This window comes from Podarcis pityusensis, assembly GCF_964106645.2.
Source record: "Podarcis pityusensis genome assembly, chromosome: 6".
Lineage (NCBI taxonomy): Eukaryota > Metazoa > Chordata > Lepidosauria > Squamata > Lacertidae > Podarcis > Podarcis pityusensis.
This window is the reverse complement of record NC_138030.1, coordinates 15,219,815-15,232,728: the sequence shown is the minus strand read 5'-3', so window position 1 is coordinate 15,232,728 and position 12,914 is coordinate 15,219,815. Positions and strand designations below refer to the sequence as shown.

The 12,914-nt window shown below is 42.8% G+C and overlaps 2 protein-coding genes across 4 annotated transcripts in view; both read left to right on the top strand.

Moving 5' to 3' along the window:
- CASS4 (Cas scaffold protein family member 4) overlaps positions 1–4,895 on the top strand; it is a 42,492-nt gene extending 37,597 nt beyond the window's left edge. For all 3 annotated transcript variants that reach the window (XM_081011124.1, XM_081011125.1, XM_081011126.1), the window contains 3 exons: positions 71–1,438; positions 2,069–2,149; positions 3,469–4,895. In XM_081011124.1, coding sequence (XP_080867250.1) covers positions 71–1,438; positions 2,069–2,149; positions 3,469–3,882 — 1,863 coding nt within the window. In that variant the 3' untranslated portion in view covers positions 3,883–4,895. The remainder of the gene's footprint in view (positions 1–70; positions 1,439–2,068; positions 2,150–3,468) is intronic.
- Positions 4,896–8,588: 3,693 nt separating this feature from the next.
- RTF2 (replication termination factor 2) overlaps positions 8,589–12,914 on the top strand; it is a 61,489-nt gene continuing 57,163 nt past the window's right edge. The window contains exons 1-4 of the mRNA XM_081011520.1: positions 8,589–8,744; positions 10,092–10,186; positions 10,291–10,384; positions 11,549–11,688. Of these exons, the coding sequence (XP_080867646.1) occupies positions 8,676–8,744; positions 10,092–10,186; positions 10,291–10,384; positions 11,549–11,688 (398 nt within the window). The 5' untranslated portion in view covers positions 8,589–8,675. The remainder of the gene's footprint in view (positions 8,745–10,091; positions 10,187–10,290; positions 10,385–11,548; positions 11,689–12,914) is intronic.

Sequence of the window (12,914 nt, the reverse complement as noted above, 5' to 3'; positions counted from 1 at the left end):
ACACTGCTTTGAGTTTGCAGAAGTGGAATAAAACTGCAATTGTAATAGCATGCATTTTGCTGTTTTCCAGGTGTATGTCATTCCCACACCACTTTCAAGAGAACGTGACATTATAGAAAGAGGGCCTCAAGGAAAGCATCCGGGTCCTTACAATACTTTGCCAAACCTTCGGAAATCAGAATGGATCTATGATATACCTGTGTCACCCGAAAAAGCAGGGTTAAACTCAGCTCTTCAGAATCGTTCGCCAAATATACATGCGTTTTATGATATACCACCAACGAGGCTCGATTCTGGTACGCAGAAAATCCTGCCAACAAATAATGAAGTCAAACTGGTAACTTCAGAAGTATATGATGTTCCACCTGTACAAAGGAAACTAACTCTTCCAGAAATTCCTCTGTATGACATACCATCCACACATGAAGCCTTAGTGCAGCGTCAGAATGGTAACTACGATGTTCCTTTGGGTGCTCTGTCCTCCATGATTGAAAAGGAGAGCCATCAACAGACTGTCTATGATATACCAAGAGGAAAGCCTGTCGTTTCGTCTCAAAAGAAAGAAAACACACAGAGTCCTAGTTCTGGAGACCACACGTATGTTTTCCCTCTACCACATTACACAGATAGCAAACGAGACCAAGATCGATTGTCTGTTTCCAGTGTGGACAGCAGAACCAGCACCATATCAACATGGTCAAGCTCTTCTACTGAGTCCTGTTCATCTGCAGCATCCTCATCTGCCCCTTCTTCATCATCAGAAGAACCCGCTAAAGAAGCAACAATGGAACTTGAGTTTGCCATAGAAACACTGACTAAGCTCCAGCATAGCGTGTCCAGTTCAGTTGCAAGTCTCATGATCTTTGTGAGCAGCAGATGGAGGTACCAAGAACACCTGGAGGGAAACCTTGAGGAAATCCACCGGGCGGTTGACCACATAAGGGTCTCGCTGGGAGAATTCTTGGACTTTGCTAGAGCCATTGAAGGAAACTCTGCTCGGTCCTCGGACAGTAAACTTCATGCGAGAATTAAAAAGCAGCTGAATATCCTCACGGACTCATTTCAGATGCTGGTGGAAACGAGAGAGGCCTTGAATAACTGCAAATGGTCGCTCGATGTTCTAGTCATTGAGAAGCCTCAGAACAACCCGGACGATCTGGATCGGTTTGTTATGATTGCTCGCACCGTTCCAGATGACATCAAGAGATTTGCATCTATCATCATAGCTAATGGGAAGCTACTTTTCAGAAAGAACTGCAAAGAGAAAGAAGGCAAGGAATGGAGAGTTGGTGCAGAACATGAAATAATTAAGCCCGGAGCTGAACAGCGGGTAGATTCTCTTTTAAGACATATTTTAGATAAGCCAAAAGAAAATAGCCCATGTCTGGAGAAAGCAAAAGCTGCCAACACTGAAGTTTGTGATTATAGTCAGCAACAGGTCAGTAGGGTTTTGATATACATGCACAATATCATGCCTTTCATTCTAGATTAATTAAACTAGAATACCTACCACTCCAATTTTGAACGTACGAACTTTAATTTAAAAATTAATATGCCTTTCAGTCCAAGATTATTGAGGCAGATAACATACAACAAAAGACCATATTGAAAATCACAAAAATAGAATAAACAGAAAGGGTAAAATACTAGAAGAAATGTAGTGACAATGGAAGCTAGGTGGAATAATAAATGTCTATGTGTCTTTACCCGTAGCTAAGAGGTTGATCATCTTACCTGCATGCAGAAGGTACCAAGTTTGATCCCTAGCATCTCCCGGTAGGGCGAGGAGGGACTCCTGCCTAAAACCCTGGAGAGCTGCTGCCAATCAGTGTAGACAATACTGAACAAGATGGAACAATGTTCTGTCTCATTATAAGTCAGCTTCTGATAAATTTTTTAAAAACTTTTTTTTTTATAAAGCTTAGACCTCAGAGGGCATTTGGATAGGATTTCCAATGATGCATGATCATACAGCGTGTAGTCTTTTCCCCAAAATCCTTTTTAAGGATTATGGCCATCTACGTTAAATATAATACATACATCTTTCTCCCCCCCCCCCCCTTTGCAGAAATCACCAGGACCGGGACAGACACAACCATCTCTTTCATCTAGCAAGGTGGAGAGGAAGAATGTCAAGTTAAAAATAAAGGTAAAATTATTATTTGCAGTAAAGATCTAAAATTATTAATCTGGTTCAGATTTTTTTTCAGCACTCCCACGCCACAATTAGGCTTTTAAAAATGTCTCCTTTTACTGGAGGTTCCCCACTGTGGTATATAATCCTTCTAATCACACCTTTGTTCCATTGAAATTATGACTGGAACATTTAGTTGATAGATCTGTTAACAGATTAATTTAGTAAAAAACATTTTGACCAACTAAAACAGTTTTCCACAGTTAATCAGGCAGCATATTCCCTGCTCCCAAATGTATTGTTATTAAAAACCCTGATGTACCAAGAAACATTCCCTCCTGTGTGAAAGAAAGTAGAATGTCTCTTTAAAGATGATGACTGACACATGCAGACATAATCTTAAAACACCATTTTCTCATGTGCAGATTTATGCAGATTTTATTCTCTAATTAATTAATTGACAGGTAACATATGCAATTAATTGAATAACATTCCATAAATTGAGTTACCGCCCTAGTTCAATCCCCGACTTCGCTAGAGGAAAGAATTTGGTAATAGGTGACTTCCGCCTGATTCCTTGGAGAGCTATTGCCAGTCATAGTAGACCAAGCTGGGCTAAATGTCCGATACAGCATAAGGCAGGTTTCTGTGTCCCTAACTGTAGTATTTCTGAGTATACTGGTATTAGTAAATAACCTTTACTTCTGATGTGCTGATGTGATGGAATGCCTTACAAAAAAACTACGCTCAGGCTTCCCCAGGTTGATGCGCTCCAATTTGTCTTTGACTACAACTCCCATCATCCCATACCATTTGCCATGCTCCATTGGGACTGATGGGAGTTGGAGGCCAACAACATCTGGAAGGTACCAGGTTGGGGAATCATAGAATCTTAGAGTTGGGACTGACCCCAAGGGTCATCTAGTCCAGCCCTCTGCAATGCAGGAATCTCAGCTAAAGCATCCATGACAGATGTTCACCCAACCTCCGTTTAAAAACCTCCAAGGAAGGAGACCACCACTTCTCATGGGAGTCTGTTCCACTGCTGAACAGGTCTTTCTGTCAGATAGTTTTTCCAAATGTTTAGTCGGAATCTCCTTTCTTGCAACTTGAAGCCATTGGTTCGAGTCCTACCCTCCAGAGCAGGAGAAAACAAGCATGCTCCCTCCTCCATGTGAGAGCCCTTAAGATATTGGAAGATGGTTTATCATATCTCCTGTCAGTCTCCTTCACCTGTGATGAGGCATAATGTTGTGGGCAAGGAGGATTCAACCAAGAAGATGAATGTTGATAGCTCTCAGTAATAGTTCTTGTTTTCGTTTTTCCCTCTCTAGGATTCTCCACCTATGATGAGGCATAATGTTGTGGGCAAGGAGGATTCAACCAAAAAGATGGTCCTCTCTGATCTCTGCAGACTGTATTTTGGTGCTGTCCAGAAGGCTATTGGTGTCTTCCACAAAAGTCTTAGCAACGATCTGGCTCCTGAAGTTTTCATAGCCAACAGCAAAATGATAATTATGGTGGGCCAAAAGTTGGTGGACGCCTTATGTCAGGAAGCCCTTCAGAAGGCCGATCGAAACGAGATATTGCATGGCAGCAGCAACTTTTGTGGTTTGCTTAAGAACTTGGCAGTTGCAACGAAAAATGCTGCAATGCAATATCCAAGCCCCGAGGCAATGAAGGAACTTCAGAATCAAGCTGATGGGCTGTCGAAGTATACACAGCAATTCCGAGCAATGATGGAATGAAGCCATCATTCTTCTGGTGTTCTGAGGATACCCCATACTGACAGGTCTTCAGATTCAGGCATTCGTTCAGAAATCCTGTGCTATCAAGATTCTTGAATGTGGGGAGGATTCGAGCTGCACTCAGTGAAACACTTTTAACAACCCCCCTTCAGAACTTCCTATTTGACACAGGAAGGTTTGGAGTGGAGGAAGTGGGGGGCTGCCACCTGCAGTCCCTTCACAGTGCAGGGTAACAATAGAACAGAAGCTGAATTCCAACAAGGCAGACCCTGTGGGTGAGTAGTTCCAGGAATTAGATGGGCTGCCTATTCTGAATGCATTGCATTCTCCCTGAAAGAACGTGTGTGAAGTTTGAAGGTGCTCCTGGAAACATCAATGTCACTGGAGGCCACCTTTTCTGCTTCCAATGGTACACCGTAACTACAACTAGACTGAAATAAGTTGGTTGCAGTGACCCATGCACTGGTAACCACAAGTCTGGATTAATGTTATGTGCTCTTTGTGGGTCTGTTCTTAGGAAGTTGTAACTGGTGCCGAATGTGGCAGCTATGCTTCTAACCACCTCTCTTGAAGATGCTGTAAGGGATGGCAATGGACTACTGAGCCCAGTTCAAGGTTTTCTTATGGACTTATATGACCCTAAACAACTTGGGACCCAGTTATCTGACAGAACGCCTCCTTCCATATGATCCTGTCTGTTCATTAAGATCTTCAGGGGAACCCCTCCTAGTGGTGCCATGACCTGCAATGGTCCATCTGGTGACAACCAGGAAGAGGCCATTCTCTACAGTTGTACCAGTGCTATGGAGTAGTCTCTCCTCAGAAATACAGCAGGCACATTCAGCGTTACGTTTCCACCGACAGTTTAAAACATTTTTTATTGATGCAAATATCTACCAGCCATTAATGCTGGCTTAATTGTCCTCTGCTCATTGTTTTATTGTGTATTTATGCAGTTTGATGTAATTCTACTGTAATTTTATCATTGTACGCTGCTTTGATACATATTAAGTGAGAAGTCTTTTAATAAATAAATTTAAATCAATGTGATTGCAAAAACTGAGTTCTGTTTCTAGAAGTAATGGAGAGACTCTTCAAGAAACAAACAGAATGTGTGTCCGTTTTCTCCTTGTGCAAGGAGCACAATAGTACTGTAGCTCCCTACCTCACAGGAATGTTGCAACAACAAATATATACTGGTGTGTGTGTGTGTGTGAGAGAGAGAGAGAGAGAGAGAGAGAGAGTGATAATGTGTTGTTGTTGTTATTTTTTTAATAATTTTTATTAACAGGCCAATCACATCACATTAATTCCAAATAACAGTAATTCCAAAGTACACAGCCAAATTTTTAAATTTTTTGTTGGGGGTACCCATGCTTCAAGCTCCGAAAGGGATCCGATCATCTCTCTTGCTGCTGCTTTAATTACACAGTTCTGTCAAAATAATATTCACAGTTCTGTTCAATCTTCTCTTTGTTGTTTTCCTCATCTTCTTGTTGTTATCTCCTTTCTTTGTGATCTCTGATAATCTCCACAAGCGGGTTGAAGACAAACGTCGTTATATCCTGTGTTGATTTTACACTCATCCAAGAGCCATAAAAGTAGACAGACGCCATTTCAACACCTCCGTACAAAACATTCCGACGGTCTGTCCTGATCTCCCCAGGCCCGCCACTCCCTCATAAATTTTCTCAGGGGGCCCTGCTAGGCCGAACCCACACTCCAACATAGTAACAGCCATAGTCCTCCTCCCCCTGGATTCCTGCGGGCGAGCCTGCCATGATAAATCTCTTTTTATAACTGCGTCACAAAGGACTTACTTTCGTTTCCCAATGCTCCCATAAGCCACGTCCTTGCATAGTAATTAATTTCCACACAGTTCTTATTCCTCCTGTTTGTGATCAGCAATTGCAACGATTCTTTTTTTCGGGGGGATTATTGGGTACTCACATAAGACAAAAAAAGAAAAGTTTTTCTCCCCCCTCCTTTTCAGTCTCGCTCCGACATACCGATCCTTTGATGAATCTTCTTCTTGATTTATTGTTAAGTCCAGCCCGTCGCTCCTCTTCCCAGAGATCCCTTTAGTTAGCAGTCCTTACTCCCGATCATCGCTTGAAGTATGTGCGTTTGCTTCTGTTCTGATTGTTTATTTTGAGCTCCCGCAACTAGCTGCGCAGATCAGAGACAGCGTCCAGGACAGCTGACGCACACGAGGGCTTTTGTGCCTAGTGCCCTCACCCCCTTTCAAATCTGGGGGTGAATTATGGGCACAGCAGGCAAGGCAGCGTTCCCCATTCCTTTGGGGTAACGAGGGAGGCTGCATACTCCCATAACAGCATCTTAATTACCTCGTGTGAGCCGGAGAGATGGTATTGTCGGCCATCTTCCGATGCACCCCCTAGCGGCCCCCCAAGAGAGTGATAATGTTTTGCCTCGGGCTGCTGAGAAGGCCCTTGAACAGCTTAAGAAAGAATCAGGCAACACACTGGAAAGTAAGCTTAAAATATAATTTTCTTACTTCTGGCCTTGCATTGGTTTCCAGCAAAGGCAGCAGTAAAACCTAAGAAGGCAAAATACTTAGATTGAAGGAAGGTGAGGACAGGTGACCTCACCTAGGCCCGAAGTCACCCCCCACCAAAGCAGGCTCAAAGCTTCTCAAAGCTTTTCAAAATCATTTTCTCAGCAGCTAAGCATCAGAAACATTCCGCTCTGCTGTAACAAAAGGTAGAGAACAGTCCATTGTTTCTCAGGCCTTTCTCATGCCTTCTGGCCTTGCTAAAGAACCACATTGCAACTTACTTTCCTTCCGGGAACCATGCCAGAACAAGAGATTGAAACATATCTGAACACTCTGAAACCCCTTTCCTGGGAAGGGTGCCAAGAGTCCACAATAGTCCCAAGACAGCTTTCTGTTCATGCTCAGAGGAACTTGTGGGCAGGACTCATGAGGGAGGAGAAAGGAGGAGGGAACTGGAAAGGGGTATATATGCTTGTGCACATGACTGTGAACTTCGTGCATGCTTTTTGTGACTTATCACACTTGCTCCTTCTACCAGTTCATGGATGGTAGAAATAAAAACCCTTTTCTCTGAAACTATTCCTTGAGTGTCTGTTGACTCCCACTTCCCTTTCCCAGGCGCAATATTTTTCCCACCCGAGGGCAAAGCCTCATAAGGCTACAAGATTTTCAGTACAGTGGTACCTCAGGTTAAGCACTTAATTCGTTCTGGAGGTCCGTTCTTAACCTGAAACTGTTTTTAACCTGAAGCACCACTTTAGCTAATGGGGCCTCCTGCTGCCGCTGTGCTGCCGGAGCACGATTTCTGTTCTCATCCTGAAGCAAAGTTCTTAACCCGAGGTAATATTTCTGGGTTAGCGGAGTCTGTAACCTGAAGCGTACGTAACCTGAAGCGTATGTAACCCGAGGTACCACTGTATAGCCAGCTTCAGACATCTATGTATTTAAAGCTGGAGCAAGCGGAGGCATGCTCCATGGCTGGTCAAAGGAAGAAAGAGAGGAAGAAGAAAGACAGGCACTTCGCACAATTGGCTGCATACACATAGGGTGCTGGGAAATTAATAAATAACTAAATAGATTCAAACCAAGAAATGGTGGGAGGGAGCTGGAGAGTCATTGTGGCTCGTAAGGTTACTATCCCCGTAGCCTGAAGAGGACTTCAGTGAAATGAGAGGAAGCCCCAAGGTGACTGGAAGCGCAGCAGGGCTTTGTTTAGGTAGGGTTGCCATACGTCAGGAATTTCCCGGACATACACGGAATACTGTAGTTGGAAGCAGTGTCCGGGCAGAAATCGGCCAGATGTCTGGGAAAATCCGGATGTATTGCAACCCATGTTGGCAGTGTCGTTTTTGCCGATTCTCTGATTCTCCGATTTTCCTTAAAAGCAGCTCAAAAACGTCATTTTTATTTGGCGATTTCCCCCAAAAAGTCTGTTTGACCTCAGAAACCGGGGGTTTCCCATGCATCTGTGACAGAAGGGGAGATTCAGCGAGAGCCTTTTACACACTTTCCTTGCAGAACTGCTGACCAACAGTTGTATTTTCTTTGGTTGCTGCCGCCACTACCACACTGCCTTGGAAACATGATTGCAAAACAGTATGGAAATATTTACTGGTAATTTATTTCTTTTTCAATTGAGTGGTGTAAGGGTTGGGGGATGTAAGCAGGCATAAAAACTTCAGCCTTTCAGTCCAGTCTTGTTTACTCAGAAGGGAGTCCCGTTGATCTTGGGGATGCTTTGCACACAACAGCAGCAGCACTACATCCAGACCCTATGCGCTGCTTACTCCAAAGTGAATCCCAGTTAGTTTGGTACAATTTCTCAAGGATGTGTGCCTAGGCTGCAGGTTTACTGCAATGCAAACACGCTTTGGGGCCAGGCCCTTACTTTCAATTTGCAGTGGCCTGGATAAATGTTTGTGGGAATAGCAAGCTAAATCCTCCAAGGACTCTTTGACAGAATGTCTGGTTTACACAACGACTATTTTAAACGTGTAATGCATTTTATTGTATTCTGCTTCGCGTATTTTATCTTTTTTGCAATGGCTTCGGCTGCACCAAAAAAAACAAGAGCCGCACCGAATCACCGAAAGCATTCCGGGAAGTGTATTGCTGGTTGCCAGGTTGCCCTTAGCAACGCCGGCCACCTACGTCATCTCCCCTCGCCCTCCCCTTTTCCCGTTCTGCGCCGGAAATGGACGGCCTCCGTCGGCCGGAAGCTCCTTTGTTTTGGAGGAACCCGGAAGTGCGGCAGCGGAGTAGCTGAGGGAGAGAGATGGGTTGCGACGGGGGGACGATCCCCAAGAGGCACGAGCTGGTGAAAGGGCCCCGCAAGATCGAGAAGGTGAGGCCTTAGCTCTGGTCCTCTGGGGTAGAGGAAGCTGCGAGGAAGGGTGGGCCGGAGGGCGCGCTTAGGCCTGGGGGGGGGGCAAGGGAAAGATGGTTTTCGGAGACGGCGGGGTAGTCCCAGCCTCAGAAGCTGCCGTGAGGTAGCTAAGCTTTTGGGAAACCTTTGCCACAAAGGAAAAGAGTGGGTGGACAAAGCATAACGCCTTTGGCAGGAGTGCTCCCTCTTTCTGAACGGTTGATAAGGATTGGTGCTTCCCGCCAGACCCCTCCTTGTTTTACCTTTCCGCGACTCTTCTATTGGACATTTCAATAACAGATGTGGTCTGTTCTGGAGGGTCCACACTTCCAGCAGCCCTCCGTTCTATCTTTAAAAAACACAGAAAAAGAAGCTGACACATTCAACATGACTTAACGCAGGGATGTCCAACAGGTCGATCGCGAAGCTAAACAACTGTGCTGAAGCCTCCCCAGAAGAAGCTTAACAACTGTGGTTCTTCCTCCCTCCCAAAAAGCTCAACAATTTAAATTATTCCCCCCCCACCCCAAAAAACGCTTAACAACTTTGGTTAATCCAATGGGTAGATCACTGCCAGTGTGTTTATAGTGGGAGTAGATCACAGTCTCTTGGGAGTTGGACATCCCTGACTTTACATATTACTTCACCGCAATGACATGTTAAGTATGGTGTTGCTGATCTTCATGCAGCTGTCATCAAGAAGGATCATACTTGGGTTGTGTGATGTTAACATGCTCATGAACGTGAATCATAGAACATTATCATAGAAGGTAAAATGGGGGCAGAATTGAGTGAAAAGGGCCTTGTCAGCATTTAAGAAATTGGGGACGACGACATTTTTTTATTCTCTACCCCTTTGTCTGGGCGTTGTATTCTCTCGGGGTTGTTTCCTTCCTTGAGGCTGGGCTGTGTGTCATGAGAGCTTTTTGACTGCTCTGCAGAATGCTGGTGAACAAATGTTTGACACAAAATCTTAAAAGACAATGAAGATTCAGAAATTGTTTTGTCTGAGTAGCAACCTTTGACTAAACAAAGAAAATAATTTGGGGTTATTTTCTTCCATTCCCAGTGGGTTTTCTTTTTCTTTTCTTTCTTAAATGAAATTGCCCCAAAGCATTTCTCTAGTTGCTTATGTTGGGCCAAAACCCCCTAGAAAGCTCTGATCATTTTTGTCGTTGCCAACTCTCTTTCAACTCATTTCAAACTGGTGTTTGGGGGAAAGTAGGTTTCACATAGAAGGGGAAAGCATAAATGAAGATGACTGTAAAGTTTTTTTTCTTTAAGAATTTCTTTCACAAAATGTTAATAATTTTATGTATTCCTCAGGTTGACAAAAATGCAGAATTGGTGGCCCAGTGGTACTACTGCACTCTGAGTCAAGAAAAGTTAAGCAGGCCTATAGTCGCTTGTGAACTTGGCAGGTAGGATTACATTTTTAAACTCCTTTTCAGTGAAACAATGTTAATTTCTGAATAAATTGCAATCATGAAGTTTAAAGAGTTTTACAGTATATTTTCTATTACAGACTATATAACAAAGATGCAATCATTGAATTTTTGCTGGATAAATCTTCCGATAAAGTCCTTGTTGAAGCAGCATCTCACATCAAGAGTATTAAGGTGAATTAACATGCTTGTGATCCATCTAAACGTTTCTAGATACCAGAGCCTACAACTATTAGGCATAATTCAGAGAAAGTTTGTTTTGTATAATTCCTTAATACAAATCCTATTGATTTTATTGAAACATTGAAACTCCTACTTTCTCTAGCAGGCTTCTATTTTTAAAAAAAACCATGGGGCAATCTTCATATGCTGCATCTTCTGATGCCTTTTTTGCATGCTGGCTATTGGTCTGCTCTTGCTTCTGTCATAGTATTGCTTGCACTCAAAATGACCTTGTCTATCAAGCCAATCCCCTTTTCTTTCTTAAAATTTTATTCAAAACCTTTTGGTTATTGTGAGGCATCCACAAATTTTGCCTGGCCTTGATAAATGCTGATCACAGAACCATGCCCCTTCCCATGTTATGGCGCTTGTCCCCAACCTTGCATTATGCTTCTGAAGTGCCCCCTGTGCCTTGCTTGGAGTTCACTGCAAGTTGTACTGTGTTTCAGAGCCCCTCCAAGCAACTCAGAAGCATAGTACTCCTGGGAGAGAAGGAAGACCTAAGGCTCATGATATTCACCATAAGGGGATTGGGAACTCACTGTGACAAATGGAATTGTGAATTCCTAGTTTTTACTGTTGTTTAAGAACAACTCTCAGCCTCATTCTTTCTGCATTACCCCATGACTTGACCTCCTTGTTTTCTCTTGTAGTTCCTTCTTTGCTTTCCCCCCCCTTACATTAAAATGTATTTGGGCAAAGAGAGAGAGAGAGAGCCCCACTTTTGTGGTGTCTCTGATGCTTAACATAGTTCTATTAAAGTGTTAAAAAGTAATAACAGAATAATGGCAATTAAAGCTCAGTATGCAGTGCCTAAGCACCAATGTTTTAAAATTGCTTGCTATGTCTTGTTGTCTCTATCAGGTGAGTTGCTATTTTAGAAATTAACTAGGCTTGTAATAGTTGAGTAGATCTGTGGCTAGAAAAGCAATTCATTTCTATTGCTTTTTTCTTTTTTAAGAAACCTTCAGTCAGGAGTAGGAATTTAACCTTGAATGTTTTGCAAATGGTTTTATTAATACAAAATGATAAAGGGAAGAACTTCATTATTTCAGGAGGTCACTTCAACTTGCTTCCATTTAAAAACTTGTGTAAGAGACTTTTATTTCCTTTCAGAACGTCATAGAATTAAATCTCTCAGACAATCCTGCTTGGACTGGTGACAAGGGGAATACAAAAGGGGATAAATATGATGACATCCAGAGTGCACGTTTCATTTGCCCTATAGTTGGGTTGGAAATGAACGGAAGGCATCGGTAAGTATTTAATATCCTGTGTGGTGGAGAAAAATTACTGTTCTTAGATGGTTAAGCAAGTTTTCAAAGAAACTAAATGCTACTGATTTCAATGGGGCATGCTACTTAGGAAGGTGGGAGTGGAAACACAGAGTCTGCTGCTGTCCTGTGGGTCTCTGAACAGGAGCATGATGTGCAGATATGTCACATGCACCCCAGTATTGTGCATGCTTACTCAGAGGTATCTCTCTCCCTGTGCTCATTAGGAATTACCGTATTTTTCGCTCTATAACACGCACCCGACCATAACATGCACGTAGTTTTTAGAGGAGGAAAATCCGTAGGCATGCCACCCGTAGGCATTCCCTCCATAACACGCACAGACATTTCCCCTTACTTTCTAGGAGGAAAAAAGTGAGTGTTATGGTTCAAAAAATACGGTACTTCCTAGTGAGTATACATAAACCTTCAGGATTAATGACCAAAATCTAGACACATTAAATAGTTTGCTATGAGAAAAATCAAACCTTATTTGAGTATCAAGGGACAACCTATTCAGGTCAAGTTGGGAAGCTTCTAAAGGCCTGCATATTGTAAGTTTTATCAGTGTTAATGTCATTGAAGAATATGAAAAGCCTATGAAATTTGAGTATCTGTAAAACTAAATATGTACAGTGGTACCTCGGGTTACATACGCTTCAGGTTACAGACTCCGCTAACCCATAAATAGTACCTCGGGTTAAGAACTTTGCTTCAGGATGAGAACAGAAATTGTGTTCCGGCGGCGTGGCAGCAGCTTTATTAGCTCATTAGCTAAAGTGGTGCTTCAGGTTAAAAACCGTTTCAGGTTAAGAACGGACCTCCAGAAAGAATTAAGTACTTAACCCGAGGTACCAGTTTACTGTGACAGCACATGCTTGGCTTTTATTGCATGCTTACTGAAATGGGATAGTTGTTACTACATTAATGAATGAGGATTTTGCAGAGGCCTTTTCTTAATATGCACTTCCTGTGTTAACCACATGGGGGTGTTTTGGGATACACAGGCTAAATTGTGTGCTGAGGACAAATGGCAGTAACAAATGGATTATTATTATTATTATTATTATTATTATTATTATTATCACCTTTCTTTTGCATTCTTGTATGACTTGAAAATTTTTGCTTATAAATTCTGGCCTTGATCCAGCTAAATTTAGTTCGGATGTGCAGCTCATCCTATATATGCTCAAAATGTTACGTTCCAC